This window comes from Trachurus japonicus, chromosome 22 (genome assembly GCF_045865225.1).
Source record: "Trachurus japonicus isolate A0001 chromosome 22, Traja_1.0".
In the NCBI taxonomy this organism is placed as follows: domain Eukaryota; kingdom Metazoa; phylum Chordata; class Actinopteri; order Carangiformes; family Carangidae; genus Trachurus; species Trachurus japonicus.
The window spans coordinates 24104112-24128156 of NC_140928.1; the positions used below are offsets into that span (position 1 = coordinate 24104112).

A 24045-nucleotide genomic window follows, 5' to 3' on the forward strand; every position below is an offset into this window, starting at 1 on the left:
TAGGCTTTATGCACAGCTCCACTACTTCCTGAACTTAAACAAGCTCCTTTATTTCCTGTCTTACATTATTGGACAAACTGATTAATCCAGGTGTGTCTGACTCCGACCTCAGTAGTCACAACAATGGTCAGACACACCTGGATTAATCAGTTTGTCCAATAATGTAAGACAGGAAATAAAGGAGCTTGTTTAAGTTCAGGAAGTAGTGGAACTGTGCATAACGCCTATTTATGGGAATGGTCCCAGGATTCTCTGCTCACTGATGGCGGCCATAAGACCTCAAGTTTCTTTAAAAAAGTTACAAGGTTTTGTCAAGGGTGTCACAGCAAATGTGGTTCATATTGCGTTACATTTGTGCACAGCAGGCCTCAGATTATGTTTTACAACTTTTGTGACACTGTGCAAAGCAGAGCGAGTGTGCAGAACAGCTGAGCATAGAGCAGATTTTTCTGAGGGAATCTCTGACTATATTATTAGTGACTACCGTATGTGAATAAAGCAAACAGGAGATCCATTAATCAAGCTCAGAATTAATTTTTTGCTCATGCTAGGTTTGTATTTTCTCAAGTAAAAATTGACTTGAAAACACAATTTGTGTGTGAAATGTCTTTTTCCATGCTCAAAAAGCCCAACTGCCTACTCTTAGGAATGAAGCACATGTTTCTTCATGGTGTATGATGATGTTCTCCAGTCAGAAGCACACCACAGAAGTTGATCTGTCTCCTAGCAACACCACCTCTCCGTTGTCAGTCAGCCAGTGCTGTGGGAAACACCCACTCAGGGGCTTGAGGCTTCGATGTTGTGAACACAGATAAGTCCAACAATTATTTCATCCAGTTTAAAGATGATTTCACCAGTCCAGTGACTCAGAGGTTCATCCGACAACATTTGTTTTAATGTACAATTCATGACTCTGCAGCCCTTTTTTACATACACTGGGGCTTAATCTGATTTATTATATAGGTTTCAGTCTTCTTCACAATCACATCATATTGTACAGAATCATGCTGCTACCACATCACGAAAATAAAACAAAAACAAAAACAGTATCAAGTGCACAAAAAAATAAACTTTTGGGGAGAAGTTTCAGCCCTAATTTTGGACATCTTGTCCAATTAGAAAAAAAAAATCTGATGTAGGTGTTACTGGTTAAAGCAGGGGGTTAAAGATTAAAGGGATAGTTCAACATTTTGGCAAATTGGCCCATTGCCATAATCCGAGGTAAATTCATGCAAAACCGCTGATGCGTGTTCCCGTCGGGGGCATTTGCCTTGAAAACAACTGTATGTATGCTAGTGCTTTCTCAGAAGTGTTAAATTCAACATGTCCTCCAACCTAAACAACCTCAGGAGTCAGGACCTGTTGGAGCATAAAAGCACCAGGTTCCACCACACATGGTCACACACATGTTCACTGTTTACTTAGCTACAAGCACAATGACTATCTGGTTGAGTGTAGGAGAAGAAGTGAAGTCAAAGTGACTTGAAGGGATAGTTCAACAAAAGTTGTGACCTGCACATTCACCACGCTATGAGATAATAACGGAACGTTACGAGACAGAGTTGTTGTTTTTTTTTAAGTATATTTTTTGGCGTTTTTTGCCTTTATTTGATAGCACAGTGAGATAGACAGGAAAGGGGGAGGCAGAGAGAGGGGGAATGACATGCAGGAAAGGTCTGCCCGACGCGGGATTCGAACCAGGGACGCCTGCGTTGAGGACTGTAGCCTCTACAAGGGGCGGCTGCCTTAACCACTGCGCCACACACCGCCCTGACAGAGTTGTTTTTGATGTAAATTTACGCAAAACCGATGATGCGCGTTCCCGCAGTTTTTCGGCAAGCAGTCTCTGCATTTGCCTTGAAAACAACTCTGTCTCGTAACGCTCCGTTATTATCTCATAGCGTGGTGAATGTGCAAGTCACAACTTGTCCACAGGTTGTTGGATTGTGCATTTGATGAGGGAAACCAAGAAATCCCTTCAGCCTCCAAAGTGTAGCTCTGAGCAGCTCCCGGCTCTGCTCCACCGTTCTAAAAATAACTTGCACCGTCTCTTAAAGGTAACAAACCTACTCCTATGAATATAGGGATTATGGCAATGGGCCAGTTTGCCAAAATGTTGAACTATCCCTTTAAAGGTTAAGGGGTGATTTCGGGGGCAAGTCTTTAATGTCCCCAACAGTGCCCCATAACAGCTTGCCTGTGTGTATGCGTGTGTGTGGTTTACCCTGGGCGTCACAGCTGAGGGTCTAAACTGAACTGGGCCACACTTGGCCTGAAGTGAGTGAATATTTAACCATGGCAGCTGTTGCAGGGAGCACATGACTGACTCCTGCGCACAGAGGTGGACACCTGATGTCAATAGATCATGTTCTCATCATAAACATCCACTCAGTTAACCAGGACTGTCCACCTTTTAAAAGGTGCACACTCACCTGTGTTGGTGAGTGAGCGTGGGAGCACTGCAGGTGCCCGTCAGACCGGCTCTCATAAATCATAAAACAGATTGCAATGCAGAAGGCTGCTGTCATTATCGTGACAAAACAGCTGGGATATTATCCTTAATTAGAGGCTTCAGGAAATGGAGTCTTTTTTCACCTCATTTAATTAATGAGCTCTGGTGGTGTGAGAAACCTGGCGCGCTACACGTTTGGAAAGCTCGAAATGTGACTGAAATATTCCGCAGCCAACTGACGCAGCCAACTCTTATTGTCAGGGAAACGCAATTATCTCTTTTTCCCTCCACAACAATGATGAATTCACATCTGACTGAACTGACATGAGCTGAGCATGTTTCCCTGCTCTGCTCTGCTGTCAGGCTGAGCAGCAGCGGGACTATTCTTAGCTCTCGCGTGTCGTCACATCTAAGCTAACGGCCACGACAACATGAGATTAAGCAAGAGTGAGCATTTTATTCATTTTGATAATTATGCTTAATCCGGCATCTGTTGCATGGAGATGTTTTTTTTTCATATTCCTACTGTACCATGTGTTGGGTTGCCAGTGGTGCCTCAGGTGCTGATACTGTATGAACAGTTCATAATTAATAGCTCAGCTTGGTGCTGTGTTTGTAGATTGATGTGTAAAAATAATTCCCTGTGAATCCTTTATACTTCTTCACAGTTACTTAGACACATTTCAGGAAGTTTATTCCATCAGCTCAAACGGCTTTTCTGAGTTTCCCCCCCAAAAAAGAAGAGAAAGTCTGCTCAAGTCTCTTTTCTTTCAGATGAAACAGCTGGTCAACCTTAAAACCCATCACATGCTGGGTGGAAACACACAAGTGATGAGCCATAGTTGTCATGGGGTGAGGAGATTGGACCCAAAAGCAGACTCAAGCAAAAATGCAGGTTCGGTGACACAAAAGAGTTTATCCTACTCACAAAACTAGCAGGGGGGAAACACTGGCACACGGGGCAAAAACAACAACAATCAGACAAAGACAAAGGGAGACACTAATATACAAGGGAAGACACAGGTGGTGCAATCAAGACAGGTGAAACACATAGGTAATCAAATGGCGGGAAACCTAACAGGAAGACAGGAGTAAGACAGACTTCAAAATAAAACAGAAAACAGGAACACAACAGGAAATGAAAGACACAGACCATGACCAAAGACAAGAGGTGGATTGGACTACACGCAGGTGCATCACACAGTCAGCCATAATGGAACAGGCAACTTGCTCTGACTCTGACTGCAGTTAGAGTGCAGTAGATGGGTGATCCAGTCATCTTCACTAAAAAAAACTATTGATAACTCTGTGAAAAATAAATCAGTATGTAGCTTTTACTTTAACTATTTGTATAATGTTACTTTTATTTAAAAAAGAGTACATGATTAAAATTATCCATGATTTTAAAGGGACTGGAAGGGTTTGGAAACGAAGTACTACTACATTTACGCACGGTGAGATTTTCGGACCGGCGCAAGACGGACGTCTTGCCAAGAATGTTTTCATTCATCAAGAATTAAAGTCAGACGATCACATACCGTTGTAGTTCAGACCATAAACGGCGATTCGGCGGCGTTATTCCCATGACCCGTCGGGCAGCGTCCGCAAAACCAAAAGTAAGGAAACACTAGTCGGCTCGCCCAGCATTTCCACCACCACTAATAATAACAAAATAACGATAGAGACAAAACGATATATTTATCGAAAATGGAGCCATTAACAAGTGTGGGTAGCGGAGATTCATCCACATTAACGTGAGACTTTTTTTTATAACCAAATAGAAACTCCTCGTTGTCCCTTTAAGTATGCTGCATCATAACTGCAAAAACGTTCATAAAAGATCAAACTGTTTGGCGGGTGAGTCATCTAGTCTTCTTATATATATCTATGGACCAAAGACAGTCTATGACACACAGGAAAACACATAACTTCAAAATAAAACAGGAACTAAACTTGAGTGACCAGCGAGTGAACAGTTTCCGTGCGTCATATCTCGTATAGTGACTCGATGCAAAAGTGTGTGAATTTACCTTCCAACGACGTGCTGGTACCACCCACAGTGTGGGAAGGTGGGAGAACTCACAACTGGTAACCATGCCAGCTGTTTATCTTGAGTCTGAGGTTTCCAGAGTAACAGGACACACATTAAAAAGTGAAGCTTTGTAAAGAATGACGCATGGTGGCCCTGACAGCTCAATGTGCTGCATCGTAAGACAAACATGTAAACACAGACTAAATCAGAAAAAAAACTTGAGTTTTAAATGCACACAACACAACCCAAGGGCGTAGATTTGCATATGGAGAGAACTTCAGCGAGTTCTTACTGTCGGTCCAGATCTCATTTATGTGTGAGAAAGCTTAACATTTCAGACAATTACATTTTCTCTGTTGTTTAAACTGCAGCACACATATAACTAAATGTTGTCCATTGCATTATGCTTTGCTCTGTGTTGATATCATGCCACCAAGAAAGGGACATTTCATCACCCAGAGCAGCAGCAGAAGCACTTCCAATATACTGAGCTTCGCCTCCATTACAGCAGATAAACCAAATAAAGGAGGCAGAGGAAGAAATAAACGACTGAAGACTGAACGAACGAACAGAGAGCAGCAGGAGAGAGGGGGAGAGAGACAGAGACAAAGACAGAGAGGAAAAACGTTACTTATCAACCAGAGAGAGAGAGACTTAAAGGTCCCAGATGGAGGCTGAGAGCTGTGTGAGAGACTAAAAGAAACAGTATGTCTGGCGGTTCCTCACATATGCCATATGGGTTTAGCTCTTGGCCTTGGTGGCCCTTTGGTTTCTCCCTCTCTCTCTCTCTCTCTTGCTCACTATGACTGTAATAAAAGCAAGAGGTGGCCTGTCTCTTCTAACCCGGTCTCTGATCATTTCAGAGTAAATACAGCTGAAGAAAGCAGTCTGTTTATTATCGATGTGTTTGACAACATTGATTATATAGATATTTATTTAAATATACAGTTATGTTCATAATAATAGCAGTGTGTTTAAAAAATCTTCAAATAAATTGTATTTTAAGGAACACAACTGCATTGGGGACACTGCATATTCTATTTCAAACCAAGAAAATTGGAAAAAGTAATTTAATTTGATAATATTTTACAGAAAGTCAAGAAATATAATGTTCAAAAAAATAGCAGTGTTGACATCTTTTTTTACACGCTTGCTGGTGTGTTTGGGGTCATTGTCTTGTTTGGGGTCATTTCCTCTTCAGTATACGTCAACATGACTTCTTCCAGTATTCTGGTGTACTCAAACTGATCCATGATCCCTGGTATGCGATGAATAGGACCAACACCATAGTACGAGAAACATCCCCATATCATGATGCTTGTACCACCATGCTTCACCGTCTTCACTGTGTACTGTGGCTCAAATTCAGTGTTTGCAGGACGGCTGACAAACTGTCTGTGGCCCTCAGACCCAAAAAGAACAATCTTACTCTCATCAGTCCACAAAATATTACGCCATTTCTTTTTAGGCCAGTCAATGTGTTATTTGGCAAATTGTAACCGCTTCATTACATGTATTTTTTTTAACAATGGGACTTTGCGGGGGCTTCTTGGTGGTAGCTTGGCTTCACATAGACGTTGTCTGATTGTTACAGTACTCACAGGCAATCTTAGATCTTCTTTGATCCTCCTGGAGCTGATCATTGGCTGAGCCTTTGCCATTTTGGTTATTCTCCGATCCCTTCGAATAGTCGTTTTTCTTTTTCTTCCTCGCCTTTCTGGTTTTGGCTGCCATTTTAAAGTGTTTGATATCATTTTAGCTGAACAGCCTATCATTTTCTGCACTTCTTTATAGGTTTTCCCCTCTTTTATTAATTTCTTAATCAAAGAATGCTCTTCTTCTTAACAGTGTCTTGAACAACCCATTTTGCACAGCCAGCATATGCAGCATCAGTTGCCTTGATCCTTGAATAAGGGCCACCTGTTTAACACCTATTTTTTTTTTCACATAATCAATTACCTCAATAATTGAACCTGGCACTGCTATTTTTTTGAACACGCCCCTTTCAGTAAATGATTCAGTTTCACAGAATCAGCAGCATGCACGTCATGCCTGTTGGGTCTGTTGGTTTTCTATACCTTTACTAAACCTTCTAGTAAAAGTTGAAAAAAAAAGGTTGAAATTCTAACAAAATCAGTGATTTATCTTGCAAGTGATGTCGGACTGCTATTATTTTGAACACAACTGTAGGTGAATAGATATAGGAAGTCCTCTTTGTTTTGGAGGGGTTGTTGTGTCCCTGTCATATCGAGACCATACACAATGCAAAGAGAACAGATGACAACCAAGCTGTTTCCAGGTGACAAAATGAAGTGATTGACTCGACTTGATGCACTGGCTTTGTGAGTTTTGTGAGTTGAAAGCATTGAACTGAAAGTGCAAGTGATTCTTTATGTTTAAAGCATGGAAATGCGTCCTTGCCAAGTTCATAACTTTCAGTGTGTGTTTTGTGTATTTGCAGCTCATGTGTTGTCTAACAGATGAAGATATTTTCTGAATGGGAGTGTGCTGAATGTATTTTCTCAATTTGCAGCGTGTTGAACTTTCAGGGCCACCGTATAACAGGAGCAGTGTTTCTGAAAGTAGATTTTGCTATTGAATTATTTACATGTTTATTTCAAAGCACCACAAACTGAATTCTCTTCACTTCTGTCGGGCTTAAGTAAGAAATCTGAAAATTTAGACTATGGTAAAAAAAAAAGGCATCTTTGAATACCTTATAATATTATAACCTGTGGCTGCGAATGGTGGACTCAAGGGCTCAAGTTTTCACATAAGTAAAATATATAGTTGTGTAGTCTTTACTCACAAGAAATATAAGTAACAAATAAAAATACTATTATACTTGATGGTAATGTGTAAAGAGGCCAAAGAAACAAGTTGCAGGTAAAAGAAACAGGAGAAAGGATTTAATTTCATATGCTGCCCATATTTTGTTGTTAATTAGCATGGGGAAAAAAGAAATAATGGAAAATGCACCAAACAAAAAACAAAAAGTTTTTATTTTTATTTTTATTCTTACTCCCACTTGATATCAATTACGTCAGGCACTGCAAAAACTGGCTGTTCTCTCTCTCTCTCTTTCATTTTTGGTTTAAAATAAAAAAAGAAACAACTTGACAATACACAGGCTGAACACCTTTCATCACTTTCCATGGTGCAAAATTGCAAATACACTGCTTTAATCTTTTAACTATTGTTAGTTACTACTTTTGTAATTTCTTTCTTGGTGCAAGTCTTTAGTTCTAAGAAAAATAAGCTAAAATGATGATTAAATATGCACAGGTTAAAGTCAATAAAACAGTGAGAACACAAAATATCTCATTATCATTTTCTCAATTAAAGTAGCTGTGACATCAAATTCAGTGATTCTGTTAACAAAGTGCTGACTGAAAGTTTCGACAAAATCTAGTCTCACAAATTATCGGATATAAAAAATGTCAGGCGTTGTATATTTCAGGTTAACGTGCCTCAAGTAACATAGGACCAGTTTATTATGTATTATAAATCAGTGCAGATTCCAGTAGATTTTTATGTAAATTGCATTTGATAGATAGATGATGGATGGATGGATGGATGGATGGCTGGATGGAGGATGGATGGATGGATGGATGGATGGATGGATGGATGGATGGATGGATGGATGGATGAGGTCCGAGTGAAAAGGAAATGTCTGTAGCAGCACATTTAAGACCAATGGAAGAAATTAATTTAAATTTGCTGATTTTAATCTCTGTCAAGTGAACTTTGACCTCGTGTACCACTACCTGTCAACATGTTGACTTTCTGACCCGTCAGTATTCATTGCTATATTATTATCATTGTTCATAAGTCAGCCATGCCCATGCTAACACAGCTTTTATTTTTATTTTTTTACTCGTAAAGTTGTGCAAAGTTGTGATGCTATCTGTCCCCAGACAATGTACTGGAACCACCTTTGTGGTAGTTCCTCTTACAGGAGGCTAACGGTGAAAACATCAGACCAAGCACAGTATAAAATTCCCAAAGGCCCACCATAAAATTTTAATATGAGAATTGTCTGATCCAGATGCAGGTACATAGATAAACATTAATGCAGTCATCACTTTTTAGCTCTGGATTATTTATCACATCTTACTGCCCTCAGACCGAGCACCTTCACTGTTTTATGTTCTGGCCCTGCAGTGGTTTGAGTGTCAGAGCAACAGAGCCTGCACCTCTCCCACCCCTGACTGAAAACAACCTGCTTATTCTACACCTAAACAACACAAACACTCTCATATTTGATTTAAAGGGGACGCACTGGCTTTTCTCCCAAACTTGTTCTTGTTCAGCTGCTAACTGCCAAATTAAGGAAGACGTAACTGGAGCGGCAACTGTTATGTAACATGCAACATGTATGCTGGTTGAAATACAGCATCCACCTTTTGGATTAGGTTTAGATTTGGTCTATCTGAGATGTTAAACTGTGCAGGTGATATCAGGTCCTGTTTGTTTTGCTTTTTTCCATGACAGAAAACACAACCTCACACTTACAATTCCACTCTTCTCATCCGACTTAGTTTGAGAAGTTGTGTTGACCTGCAGGAGTCTTCCTCTTCCTGAGTGTCTGGTGTTAACTTCTCATGTAGTGGAGCTATGTGATTACAATAAACAGCTGATGCTTGAATTAACCTGTACCTGCTGCAAAATTAAAATCCCCCTTGTGGTTGAAAAAGGGAAAAAGCTCAGAAATCTATTACATGTAGAAAAAATGTTTATTCACCAGATGGACTGAAGGTAATAATTCCTTTGTGCAAATAGAATAAATAACCAGGGAGAACCAGAAACAGCCTGCTCTTTCTGTCCACTGCTAGTGTCTCTGTGCCCTCCTGCTCCTCCTCTTCTTCCTATTTGCCTTTAAACTGCTTTTTTTTTTTTACTGCAGCACTCTTAGCCTCCCTCATCCTCCACCTTGCTCTCCGCATTCCTGTGGATGAATACTAAATCAGAGGTCTGTTGTGTTTCTGAAAAGCAACCACTGTGTGCTTCCTTTGAAATTGTCCAAAACAAGAAGCCGTAATAGCAGCAGTGCAACAACAGAAAATTCTCCCTCGGTGCTCTCCATTTTTTGAAACAAGGCCAGCGTTGTATGTCGGAAGATGCATTATTTATTTAGCACTGCTGTGTTTCTTCCTCAGGCTGTCAGAGTGTGAGGCTGGCATACCCTATGACAAGGAGTCTATGGCCATCATCCATCTGAACAACACTACGGTCATGTATCTGAAGGAGGTCACCAAGTTCCTCGCCGTGGTCTGCTTCCTCCGCAGGGACAGCTTCGAGAGGAAAGGTCAGTCCACGGTTAGACTCATGGCATTTACGTGCATGGTAGAAAAAGTTCTTCACTACACCTTCCTAGTACCGTTAACTCAAATAAATCCCTCTCAATGAGATCATGACCATTTTTGTAGGCTAGGCCATGTGTCCTTCAGACCCAGCTTTGACTCATCACATGGCAGCAGTGAATGCAGCTTGTTGAACTCAGTGGTGATACCAATACTCGGGTGAATTCTGTGATGTTCACAAAACTTCAATTTGACAAGATGCTGCAAGTACTTCCAATATAACAGAAGTGTTTCCAACTTTTAACCTCAAAGGTTGCAGAGAGTTGAAATGAGGCTGGAAACACTTCCTTTGTGTTGTGAGTATGTGTTGCACATGTGTTGTCAGATTGATGGTGCTGTTTTCTGGATTTGTTTGTGTGTGTGTGTGTGTGTGTGTGTGTGTAGTATTATCAGTTATTGTGAATTCCATACATATGGTATATGCAAGGCCTCCTCAAAACAGCTGCTGCAAGCTGAGCAGCAGCAGCAGCAGGAGGATACTGCTTCACTTTGAAGTGGCTTCTGATGGAGTGAGGGGCGACGCCTGCCACAAGATGCTGGATGCTCAGGTCAGGTGGACTCGTCCTGTCTCATTGTTTATGAGCGGATCACCTACAGTGTCCGCAGTACTGCTCTGCCCAGATAGCCACCTTGAAAGCATGTCAATGGACCTGCGATGAGGCAGAGCCGCTCAGCAGGTGTGAGGCCACTTCCTTTGATGTCCTGAATGCAGCGGTGTACTTCAACATGCAGGCTGTTGACTGTGTGATTATTTTTGCATGAGTACATGTTTAGTCGGGCAGTCAGGTTAAGGAGCCACTTTGAAGTCTGATTCACTTCAGCTCACATTAAGATCCTGAAAACAGTCTCGGTCTCCAAGTGGAGCTTTTTACACACCTGAAAATCACCATCACACTGACCGGCTGGGAAATAATAACTTATACTGAACAAACAAGTGGCCCATTGGTTTCCCTCATCAAACATCAAACAAACAAGGTAAATTCATTCAAAACCGCTGATGCACGTTTCCGTTGGGGAGAATTTTTCAGCGAGCAGTCTCTAGCCGTTTTCCCACTAAAATTAGCGGGTCGACGCGGGTTTTTTAAACGCGGGTCGACCCGCTAACAATCGGCATTTGGCCCCTTTCCCATTGACCAAAATGAGCCGAGTCTGCCCCCCCCGCTGAGGGATCAGACAGACCAGTCGCCCGCTCTCATCCGCGGTGCAAGAGACACACAGTCATAGAGAGCCTAAGCGGAAGCAGGAAGTAACGGTCACCATGGGACCTCAACTCTGAAAAACTCGCCATTCAAATGAACGGGACTGAAAATTTTATTTCGTGATCCGTTTGAATTGTGCCATGAGAAAAAAATATGTCCTCTACCTGTTTAAAACATCACGTTTCATCCCGAGAAATCAGCCGTTTGTTGTAAAGCTATTGTAAAATAAAATTCAGAAGAATCTGTAAGCAGAAAGACTACAAGTCGTGTAGGTGACGTCACACACCAAATGCCGCCCTTTCCCGTGTCAGTTGGTGACGTATTTTCTGTGGGACACAGATCTGTAGTCCGTAGAGCGTCTTCACACAAAATACATTCTTCTGTTGCCGTTTTATGATAAACGGCTGATTTCTCGGCATGAAACGTGATGTTTTAAACAGGTAGAGGTCATATTTTTTTCTCATGGCGCAATTCAATCGGATCACGAAATAAAATTTTCAGTCTCATTCATTTGAATGGCGAGTTTTTCAGAGTTGAGGTCCCATGGCGCCGTTACTTCCTGCTTCCGCTTAGGCTCTCTATGCCACAGCCGCCCGCCGCGGAGTGTCTGTCCGCCGAGGCAGACTCTCTGGCTGGCTGACCTGGAGCACCAGGACCGCGGAGGACAGAGAGTCTGCTGCGGCCGGATGACGGACGTCCGCGGCACAACACGTCAGTTAAACAAACTGTCGCTTCTTTTCTTTTCTTTTTTTCTATCGTTTTTGGTCAGTGTTCTCTGATCTTTTGATCCCAGTCTCGAGTGAGAGCAGAGCGGAGCAGAGATTTGTTTTGGTACGTGATATGAGACGCGACCGGCGCGATGACGTAGCGTCACGTAACGTTCAGTGTCATCACGTAAATTAGCGGGTTGACTGGCGGGTTGACTGGCGTTCCCACTGCAAGCCGAGCAGAGCCGAGCCGATTAAAGGCGATTTTAACCCGCGTCGCTTGCCGAGTCGTTTGACCCGCGTCGGCTCGGTGCGCCTTTCCCACTGCCACCAAAAGCCGATTGTTAGCGGGTTTAAACGGGTTTTTTGGCCAGTGGGAAAGGGGTATCTGAATTTACCTTGAAAACAACTCCATCTCGTAACGTTCCGTTATTATCTCATAGCGTGGTGAATGTGCAGGTCACAACTTGTCCACAAGTTGTTGGATTGTGTATTTGATGAGTTTGATGAGGGAAACCAAGAAATCCCTTGAGCCTCCGTAGCGTAGCTCTGAGCATCTTGCGGCTCTGCTCCGCCGTTCTAAAAGTAGCTTGCACCAACAATTAAAGGTAACAAACCTGCTATAGGGATTATGGAAATGCCAAAATGTTGAACTATTCCTTTAAATGTCAGGGGTACATATGTTGCTAATGTGTTACCATAGGATTAGGATAGGAAAAAATAATCCTGTATCAATGTAATAATAAGGTGCTCAAGTAGTGGTGACAGTAACGGTGTACATCTTATTAAAGACAATAAAGTCACAGTTGGTAAATAGCAGCAGATCAAAGTACTGTCAAACCAGATAAAAAGTTTGCAGGAGCTGATGATGTATTCAGTTGTAGTCTTTGTGTTTGTAGTGTGATTGTGCATGCATGGGGTAAACGGTCCATGTACGGTCTGGGCGGTAGTCTCTGTCAGGTACGGCACCCTGGAGGGATCTTTGATCTTTGATCAGACGCAGCTTCCATGCTGAGGTTCTGCTGGTCAGGCTGCTCTCTGTGGAGCTGCACCAAGGACAGGAGGGGACAGATCTGATTCTTTCAAACATAACAGGAAGTACAGGTGCCGCTGTGCCTTTTTGGCAAGGGAGGCGGTGTTTGTAATTCATGTTAGGTCGTCCGTGATGTGTACCCCCAAAATCCTGGAGACTCCGCTGCCTTGCTGTTGATTGAGAGTGTGCTGCGTCTTTTGAAGTCAACAATAATCTGAAATCCAAAAGACTTCCAGCGCACACTAGAGCATAGGATAGACAGGATTTATTATCAAAAGTAAAAACAGAAGGGGCGAACAACGCGTTTCACATGTTGCTTTATCAGATTCGCTCAACAATAATCTGCGTAGTCCGTGGTTACAAAGGGTCCATGGCATTGGTCCGACCTCCCATTAGTCCCACTTCCCATTAGTTTGACCTCCCATTGGTTTGAACTCCCATTGGTCCGACAATCGGAGTAATGAGAGTTCGAACTACAGTAATGGGAGGTCCTCATTAGTTCGAACTGGGCTAGTTATTAGCATTAGTCCAACTCTCCATTCTTACCGTTCACTATGCATTTAAATAATTATTCATAGGCTCCACCTGTCAATAAGACACACGTGGAAGAAGAGGTGCAGTTTATTGTGTTTCACCAGCGAGGAGCTGTCATTACGCACTGCTGCAAGCTCATTAGTGTCCATAATTAAACCTTGACACTCATATCAAATCAAACTTTACAAACACAATAAACTGCACATCTTCTTTCATGTGTGTCTCATTGACAGGTGGAGCCTACAGACAGGTATACAGACAGGTGGATTGGGTTCTCTCTCTCTTTCTCTCCCACTCCGAACGGACAGACGGACGCAATCAGAAAGGAAACGGAGGCTGCGCATTGATCCTTTTTTCCTTTCTGGGATCAAACGGATCATGTGCATAATTAACTGCAAAACAAGCACTTCATATTAATAACATATAACGCTCATTATGCTTCCAGCCTGTTTAGCCTCTACCTGGTGTTTTTACTAAACTTAACCAACTCCTTTCTTCATTGCCTAAACCCAACCAAAGCAAAATTTACCTTTTTTTTCTCCCCCAGTCTGCTGTCAGCAGGTTGATGACAGTTCAAACTAACGGGACCACCCATTGGTTCGACCTCCTATTGGTCCGACATGTGGTTGATTTTGTCGGAGTAACGGGAGATCGAACCAATGGGAGGTCGGACCAATGGGCAGTTCCTGTTACAAATACCTCAGGTGGCGAGTTAGTTCATTTCCTCCCTGTAGTCATTGTTGTGTCATCTGCTACTAGCATTCACTGGTTGAAAATATAATTACCTTGTTCAAGAAGTTTGTAAGGATTACGGTGCTTTACAGTTTAATCTATTGTTTAGGCATTTCATGTTATTTCAAAGCTCCGAACATCTGCTAGCATCTAACATTTCAAATGATAGCAGCTACAAACACAGTATGAATAGACTATACATCATCGATGTGTCTGCAGATGGCACTATTACCGTTTCCTTCGTACATCTGATCAAAGACCACATTGTCTGACCTCATTGCCTCTGATACCTGTCACAGTCTCTAGTGAGATCAAACCCGCTTTGAGACATGCACCTTGTTACAGTAATGTGATGGAAACATTACGCGTTGGTCTCGGGCCCAGATCGAAGGGAGCGCTGGGCTGAGCTGCACAGCCCTCCAGATTCTTGCTCTCTGCCCCAGGCAACACACCAAAGCAGCTCCCATCCAGACAGGTGCTACGACGCTGTCATGCAGTTTCACTAGGAATGGTTCTGTTAATGCAAAACATGGTTACAGGTTCCTATATAGGCTACTGTAGGGGGATGTGGGGGTAGCAGACTGTGTGAGCATGCTGGTGCTTCATTCAGCATAAGTTAGACCAGCATTTCATCATCTTATGTTACTTTTAAATTCATAAACCACCCATCACCCGTGAGCCAGAATTAGTAGTTAACCCTGCCCCACCCCTTCCCTCAGGAAGACTCCGCAGCTGTTGGTGTTGATTCAGTCTAACACTTCAGATTCAAACACGTGTGTGTGTGTGTTTTATAAGAGCCCTTGTAAGCTGATTTTATCCGAGTTGGTTTCACTCACAGTCATGATCAGAATACAAGAAGGATTGTCTGACAAAGTTTGAATCAGATTGGATAATGTATTACAGACTTGTAACCACTGTCTGGAAACTCACAATGTAGCATTGTCAAGATGTGAAGTATTTTCTGACCAAGTCTGGGGAGAGTCTGATATCCACCTGCAAGGATGTTATAAAATGTTTCCTAAAGCCATTATCTAGTGCAATGAATCTCAAAGTAAATATGTGACATGGAGATGTGTTGCCTGGACTCATTTTAAACACATAAAGTTTGGGTCAAAAAAGGTAACAAATATATAAAATTCAATGCACCCTGTATGAAGCAGCAGCTGAGTCTCTTCAAAGTAAAAGTCAAACCAACAGTCTTAAGAGGTCAGACCTGGACCTGCTCCTTCAAAGTGACACAAGATTGAGGTGAGTGTGTAGCAACACAAGGTGAAATCTGAATTTCTTTACCTGTGAATAAATCACTGTATAGCTCCCGTCAGACAGCTCTTCTTCCATCTGATGTTTGTCATTTAGACTTTACATTATTATTCCTCACCTATTCATCCAGACATGGCAGAGCATTAATGGATGCCTGTGGTGTTTATGTGTGTGTGTGTGTGTGTGTATGTTTGTGTGTGCGTGTGCGTGCGTGTGTGTGTGTGTGTGTGTGTGTGTGTGTGTGTGTGTGTGTTTGTGTGTGCATTCTGATGTCTGGCATGAAGTCTATTTTTTTTTCTCTCAGGCTGCACCACTGATGGATTTTGAAACCGATTTTTCGACTGAAGCCTTAAGTAATGACCACTGGGCGAGAAGCTCCCACACCCACCACCCACCCCCGTCTCTCGGTGGATCCACTGTTATTACATCAATTTGAAACATTGGCATTATTAGAGAGAGATTTCTCCTGCTCATTTCTATGATGTGTGACAGTAAACAAGCAATTTTACACAACATTCACGCAAGCAAATTTCCAATGATCACGGTGTGGGGCAAAAGAGGCTAAACCCAGTACAACCACTATGACAATTAAAAAGGAGACCAGCTGTTGCCCTCTTTATATTTCCAGTCACGCCAGCTGCAAACCCTGCTAACCCTTGATGAAATAATGAAAATCCATCAGAATGTGCAGATAGGAAATAATGAGAGTCCCAGCTCACCAATTTACATGATAATGTCGGAGGAGAATCCTCACTATATTAAATAATACAATTTATTGTTGGTGTCTCTCATGCTCTTGATGGTTATTTGTTATGGCTTAAATTTAAAATGAAGCTCCACCAGGTGGTCCACTGAATCACCCACCTTGGTTAAGCAATCATGTGATCAGGTGCCGAATCTGAATAAAGCTGCAGGAAACTGCGCCATAAATGTCACTAGTGAGCTGCACTGTGCTTACAGGCTATATCCCACAGGCTCCATGTGGCACTGTTGGTGTAATGGATAGGCTAACTAAAGATAAGGCAAGGCAAGGCAAGGCAATTTTATTTGTATAGCCCGTTTTTACAAACAGTTTGTCTCAAAGGGCTTCACATGGCATCATAACAACATCCTCTGTCCTTAGACCCTCACATCGCCTGAGGAAAAACTCCATGGAAAAACCCTTTTAACAGGGAAAAATTGGAGAAACCTCAGAGTGAGCAACAGAGGAGGGATCCCTCACCCAGGACGGGCAGTGCAATAGATGTTGTTACAGACAGGGAAACAGTTTATAAGTAGCTATGGATAAGTTGCTATCCATCCACTATGATCAGTCTGTTGGTACAAATCAGTGATGAATATCAGGTAGAGAACCAGTGGCCTCTGGTTGACAGGAATAACTGTTAAAGTAGTACTTAAGAACTTTCAGTTTTGGTTGAGTTTGGCGGTGCCGGTGGACCAAAGCGGTAGTGTTTTTCCTGAATGAAGACCCCTTTTTCCATGAGCACCGGCACGTAGCGTCGTAAACATCCTGATCTCCCGGTCGCGTGCAACAACTTGGTGCTGACCTGTTGATTTGCCTATTTTGTGATTTTACAATCAGTATCTCCTCGTTCATGGTATCAACAGGGTAAAATGGTGTCTGAAAACCTCTGACCTGTTGACTTCAGGCCGGCCTCAGCCCATTACAACGTTTTCAAGGTGGAGTACGGGAAATATGATCCGCCGTAAACACGGTGTATTTTATTTTGAAAGTTAACCGGGTGTTTTGTTTTGTATTTTGTACACGATTTCTGCACAAGCTGCTCGGTGCTGAACTTATGCACGGTGCTCTGTCGTCCGGCAAAAATCGAAGCTCTGTGTGTTGTGGAGGGCTGCCGGGTGCTGGAGCTGGTTGAAGCACACACATTGACCTGAGTAGAAACGGCTGCGGCTCCGCCACCGTGCCGAAGTGGAGCTACAGCCATTCTGCATCCAGTGGAATTTCCCCGTTACTCTCCCTCTTTCATTTTTTAGTCTCCTCAGACAAAACTTTTAATTTCTTTGGTTTTCTTGCTGTTTCTGCCATGATAGCGGTAACGTGTTTTTAACAAATGGGGAAAGGGCGAAGTGACGTTTGCCGTAAAGCCGTCAGCACATTTATAGTTTTTTGTGTGTGGAGAGGTTCCTATACCTCAAAGATGTTTAGTGCCAGTGAAGGCGATACAGTGAAGGCGATACAGACTCAGGCAGAGGGGGACAGAGGTGTCATTCAACCTGTTGTAAGTCGATGTACCATCACAAAAGTTCTTAAAATATTATATGAAGGTTGAAATGTTCCTTAGTGTTGGTTTAACATTAGGATGATCCATTTAATCACTCACTAACAGTGGGACGGGGAAATTGCTGACTGACTGAGTTGTGTATGTATGTACTTGTGTATGTATACGTGGTACTTAAACTCAATTCTTTCCTCTGTAGCTGCTGGTAGTAGCTGCAGAGCAGCACAGCCTCCTGAGGCAGCGATTGTAGAGCAGCAAAGAAGTGATTTCTGAGAAAATAGAAATTTATCAGGGTAGGAAACTTTAAAGGTTATCAACACTATGTGCTATCAGTTGAGTGTATAGACGTGTGTGCTTAATGCAAGCCTCAATATTAAATTTTTAAGGCAGTGTCTGATACATTTCTTTTTTTAATATTTTTCGGCTTTTTGCCTTTATTTGATAGTGATGACAGTAGAGATAGACAGGAAATGGGGAGGCAGAGAGAGGGGGAACGGCACGCAGGAAAGGTCTGCCCGACGCGGGATTCGAACCGGGGACGCCTGCGGCGAGGACTGTAGCCTCTACATGGGGCGGCCGCTCTACCCACTGCGCCACGCACCGCCCCAGTGTCTGATACATTTCTGATTCTCGTATCAGAATCTGAACAACCGACCGGAAAACCAACCTAACAGTCTTACACTGAGTCAATCAGTTGTCATAAGTGTCACTTATATATACAGTATCAGGACTCAGACTCTCAGAATGTGTCAAGATGTTCTGAACAATTACGGTAAGCAATGTCAAAAAGTAAAAGTAAGACACATTTAAGTTACAACTTGATCCTATTTAAAGTTAGGTGCAGGAGAAAGGTAACCTTCAGCAGCTGCCTGCGGAGGCTATTTGCTACAGCTGAGATGACTTTCCATGATCAAAGAGTCAGAGTGGAAAAACAGCAGACAGAAGGAATTACGGCAACATCTGCCCCTTTGTTTATTCTATAAAATCTTTCATTTTCTGCAAAAACCTGAATTAATTTTTTAAAATGTTGATTAAATTTTTTAAGTTCTCATCTCACCTTGGAGGTAATCAACATTTCAAACAGAAAAGAAATTGACACAGAAATGTAGTCAAATTGAAAACTAAATGAAAACCAATTGGGATCATGGAGGAGAGTCTCCTGCTGATACAGAAGACAAACTATTATAAAAAGCCAATTTATGAACACACCCCCTGTGGAATGTATGGAGAAAACAGATTATATGAAAGCAGCAGCTGCAGCCAGTCAGCTGTGCAACTAACCTGTTCCAACTCCTGCATATTGTAGCATTAAGTCTCAATTTCACCCCTCTGTATGTACACACACACACACACACACACACACACTTGCTCTCTCTCTCTTTTAATTGCCTGTGTATGTTATTTCTCTCTCTCTCTTGGTTAGATGACTTTAGAATGTCAGTATCATTTAATTAATTTTCGTTCCACCAATTAACCAAAGCCCCAGAGCCAGGCAGTGTTTGACACATGTATACAGTACGTGTGTATATAGAGTCAGAAGTCTGTGAACACTTGTCTTTTGGACCCCACTGTAATACATATGGATATGTAAATGCTGATATAGACAAGGATGTAAATACAGATATAGATACAGATAAATCTATAAGATGGATATACATGTAGATAGATTCCGTGTACCATGTCAAAATCATGCCAATATTAACATTCCTGGAGTTAAAAGAAAAAACTGACTTCCACATGTATCACTGACTTACAGAGGACTTACAGATCTCCTTAAGGGTCCAAATCATATGTGGCGTGAGATTAATGTGTATACTGACCTTAGTGAAAACAACTCAGGTCGTTGTGTTTCATCATGTTCAGGTTTCATTGTGTTCAGTTCAAGAACCCATGATACAGTTTTCCCCTCCCTAGGGAAAAACAGCTGAACCATACAGTAGTTTCTCTTTTTGTATAGTGCCTAGCCATGGCGTGATCCATGCTTCTATTTCAAATGGCAACAACTCTCAGTTTGGCATTTATTTGGCCCACTTAGCTGCATGAGCATTTCGAGATATCCTGTAGATGACAGGTGGAGAAAGACAGTTGATATCTTTCCTGAGTCAGTGTGGTTGGACAGCTGGCACACTTCCCATCTGTAGATTCCACACACTTGTTGAAAGCCAATTAGTTTGTGTGAGTTTCCCGCTAAACAGAGCTGACAACTATATCTCTGACATTTCTGCCTCTCCTGAAGCACAAACAGGAACTGGAGGACGACGGATGATTCAAACTGGTCCCAATCCAGGATTCCCACTGTTGAACCTATATGGATGGTCTAATGTTCAGATAATAAACTTATTCTGTTAATGATATTGATGCTGAGTTGAGTTGATGATGAGTTTGATATACTATTTTTGGAAACACATTTTGGAAAAATTGAAATTATGAATAGCTTTAAATCTAATGGGAAGAAATAAGGGTAGGCATGTACAAGCTTAAAGCAGATATCAGTGGAATGTTTTTGTTAATATAAGTCCTAAATAGTCCTATTTTCCGTCAGCAATCACTTACATGAAGTATTTCAGCCTAAACACGAGTCTCTCCGTCACTCTGCTCTGCTGTAACCCGAGGAGAAAATTTTCCTTGTGGGATACAAGTGTTATCCAATGAGGGGAGAGAACGGCATGAAGGGCTGTGTGTGCAGCCAAGGGATGCGCGTGAATGTGGTGACGTAGCACGAGGACCAATTGATGCCTGACAAGGGCGGGGGCTGCTAACTCATGGTGCGTTCAAGGAAACTCGTACTTTGTGTTTTTCCTTCCTGTGAAGTCATACCAGTTCGATCTGGTACGAGTTCACGGGTCGGAAGTTACGAGTGGCCGTTATAGGGAACTTTCACAGACAACAGGACGGTAAAAACACGAGCTACGGGTTACCTGGAACGCTACCAAGTCGTAGTTGTGACTTGAAGCTGTAACTTACGGTTTCAAAAGCCTGCCTTGAACACAGCATTAGCCGAAACGGCCGTGCCGCTGTTATCTGCTTTAATAGCTTCAGCCTCCTTATTTTTTCCGATCTATGAAATAATGTTATGAATGAATGAATGAATTTCTGATTGATTGATTCCTGATTGTACTATGAACTGACTGTGAAAGTTCAGATATACGTGATCGATAGATGAAGATAGGTATAGCTATCTACATATATTTTTATAGATAGCTATGGATACAGTATAGATGTAAATATAGATGGATATATCAACATGTAAAATTGTTTTCCCTTTTCACCTTTTTTCTGTTATGAAATCACTTCGTTTAGAGTTTCAGTGTTTTTCAGTTTCAGTGTGCGAAAAACATATATAGATGTAAATGAAGATATAGATAAAGGCCCAAAATGTAGTATCCCTACAACATGACCTTTTCGAGTCACAACTAATACTCACACAGGAAGAAATGAGCTGTAGAGAACCAGATCACCTCACTGTGTGTATTTACAGAGAGGAGCTGGGACTGCAGCATTTACCACCAGGTTGTTCAATGTTGTTCAGCACCTCAGCAAATTATCTGAAGCATCTTTGAAGCATCACTGAAGATGCTTAAACACTGCCACATAATGCATGACTAATGTCATTCCTCACAATTAAATCTCCTTATGTAATAATAAGAGTTTTAACTCTAATTTGATTAATTATGTTAATTGTTATGCAATGCAGTATAAGGCTTTTGTGACACTGTCAGTGTTTACGCTGGCAGCTGTGTCTGTCTGTGCTCATATATGCAGCGCTGCTCTGTTTCCTCTGTAGTTGCGTGGTGTGTCTTTGTCAGCCTGTTGCTGCTGCTGAGATTAATGGTCCCTGTGGAGATCATATACTGCAAAGTCACATCTAAGGCAAAGTTGAGGAAGCACAGACTATCTACTAATCTATTTCCAATCTCGGCTGTGTCAAACCTTTTATGACTGTGTCACAGTGTTTATGCCTCAAACTTTTACATTTTCTTGCTTTGTCTTTTCTTGCTGCACATCGTGTTTTGACAGTCCCTTCGGTGACAACATCTCCCTGTATTTCAGAGTCGCAGTTGCCACGCACTATTGTTATAATGATTTTCATCTAATTATTATTAAGTGAGAACATTATGAATTGATTTATATATCAGGATCGTCAGAAAATCTTATTTACATGATGCGACACTGGACTAGCTGCCTGTTCTGCCCCTTTAACCACCACAACCTCCACCTTTACGTGTCACTGACTCCTTTCATTTCATGTTTCAAAACGACCTCAGATCCTCTGCTGAGCCACTGAACTCACCTGCTACTTGAAGAAAATGAATTAAATACTTATCTATTGAATCTGAGGTGATTCAACCTTGCTCCCTCCTGAGACATTACTCATTTGTGTGGCTTTTATAATCATTGCCTCATTGTAATATTTAAAAAAAAAGGCAATAATTCCTTTTTTTGCAGTATTTAATTCTGTTAATGTGAAGCACACCACACAAATGAGTTAAGGGGAACACATGCAGCTTCACACTTGGCCAGTCATGTCTCACCACAGAGGGAGGATGTTGGTGCTGAGAGGGACAACCATGAGCTGTTAAATTTAATTAAAGGGGAATTTGCAGCAATATTAACTTGTTGACATGCTGGCGAGAAGTTACAACATGTTACGGTGGAAATTATGTAATTGTACTATCATTTTGAAGACTGTCCACTCACAGATTACTGATTACGTCTCCTCTCTCTGTCCCTCACAGGACTCATCGATTACAACTTCCACTGCTTCAAGAAAGCCATCCAGGAGGTTTTTGATGTTCGGGTGAAGGTTCAACAGAACCGTAAACTCCTCAGTAACAGGAGGTGGAGCAGACTGACTCTGACCAATGGAGGCCTCAGCAACCCCCACTGAGGGCCGCTGACACCACATCAGTCCTCTATGTACAAGAGCTGCTCCTGCTCAAAGACTCCATACACACCCAAAGTCAAAGATTTCAGCTCACTGCGAATTGCCCTCCTCCGTCCTGAAGCTGGCCGTCCAGAAGGGACAATGAGTGGACATACATAGTTCTCTAGTCTAGAGGGCTCCATAAGGAGAATACAGGAAGATTAACTTATTTTATATCTCCACCCTTTATAGTGTGATGTGCCCCAAGTTACACACCACAGAAACTCACACTGTGGCCAAATCATGCTTCAGTATTATTCACCAGTGATGTTTTGCAGAGTCACTGTGGCTGTGGCTTGTGAGGTTCAGTGAGACAGGCCGGTATACAGTATTTATGTATGTCTGGTGGAGTGGCTCTGGAACAAAATCAGAGAAAGCCTGAGCTAACAACCATCACAGCTGAGCCTGAGACGCACAACGTGTAATACACACGAGTCTTTAGAAAGAAACAGTCAAAAGAATTCACGTGTGATTAAATGCTAATGCAGAGCGAGGATGCAGAGCTCAGTGTTGTTGTTGTTGTTGCTGCAGAGTGAATGAACATCAGATGAGATATAGGTCACCGACATACTATATGTGATAGGTGACAATAAAGTCACTTGAGGCCCCCTCTGTCACCATGACGCTCTGTGGATCAACCTGTTGACACCAAATCACTCCAAACAGGCTCCACACACTGAACTGAGGGCAGAAAGTTGTGAAAAAACAAAACTGAGTGGCATGTTCTGTCTGTCGCCCTCCTCCATACCTATACACAACAAACAGTGCATGGTGACCAGTCTGGCTGTGTTAAACATAGATTATGTTCAAAGGATGCTGAGGTTTAACTATGACATCACAAAATGAATGTAATATTAATTTAATTGTACATGATTTGTTTTTCCATTATGAGCAGCATAGAAGACAATAATGGATCCACAGATAGTAGCTACAAGTCATTCTGAACAAAATCTGTGTGTCATGTTTTTTCAGCTCTGACTCAGCAATATTTTTTCCTCGCGTCTCTCTCTAAGATGGAGGCTTCTTATCTTTGTCCTGCTGAATGTCAGCGTCCACCGCAGAACATCTCCTGTCCTGTAATTGAAACGTCCTCTCCTATAAGTCAAACTGCCGTCCAGAGTGGGAGTTAAATTACTGATATGACCTCTCTAACAGACGTGCGATCTTACTGCACTGTCCACCACGTCACCCCAGGGTTTGGAGTCATTGTGCAATTAAATTAAAAGAGAAAATTGAACAGATGAATGATTTTTTTATTTATTTCTTTTTGACCTGTAGCTTTATGCTGTGGTTTTGCGCTGGTGGTGATATTAAATTATACTGTCAACAGGGGCGAATGTGTCAAAGCATTTTTTTTTTTAAGTATTACAAAATCTGTGTTAAATGGACCATCTCTTGTACACGGTTCTTTCAGTGTGGACAGAAACACTCGAAGCTGAGACTCAGCACTTTAATGTGATATCCATTATTTATGAGCTCAGAGCTTGCAGAGCCACTCATGTGTATGGATCTGGACTCTGGACCAGGAACAAGGACCTCACGGGTTCAGGTTCTGTGAAGCTCCAAAGT

The 24045-nt window shown here is 42.1% G+C and overlaps 1 protein-coding gene across 4 annotated transcripts in view; it reads left to right on the forward strand.

The window, feature by feature from the left end:
- rragd (ras-related GTP binding D) overlaps window positions 1–23808 on the forward strand; it is a 44981-nt gene extending 21173 nt beyond the window's left edge. For 3 of the 4 annotated variants that reach the window (XM_085767534.1, XM_085767535.1, XM_085767536.1), the window contains exons 7-8: window positions 9644–9792; window positions 22289–23808. In XM_085767534.1, the coding sequence (XP_085623660.1) occupies window positions 9644–9792; window positions 22289–22440 (301 nt within the window). In that variant the 3' untranslated portion in view covers window positions 22441–23808. The remainder of the gene's footprint in view (window positions 1–9643; window positions 9793–22288) is intronic. The other variant, XR_015034733.1, reaches the window with a different exon arrangement.
- The last annotated feature ends 237 nt before the right edge of the window (window positions 23809–24045 follow it).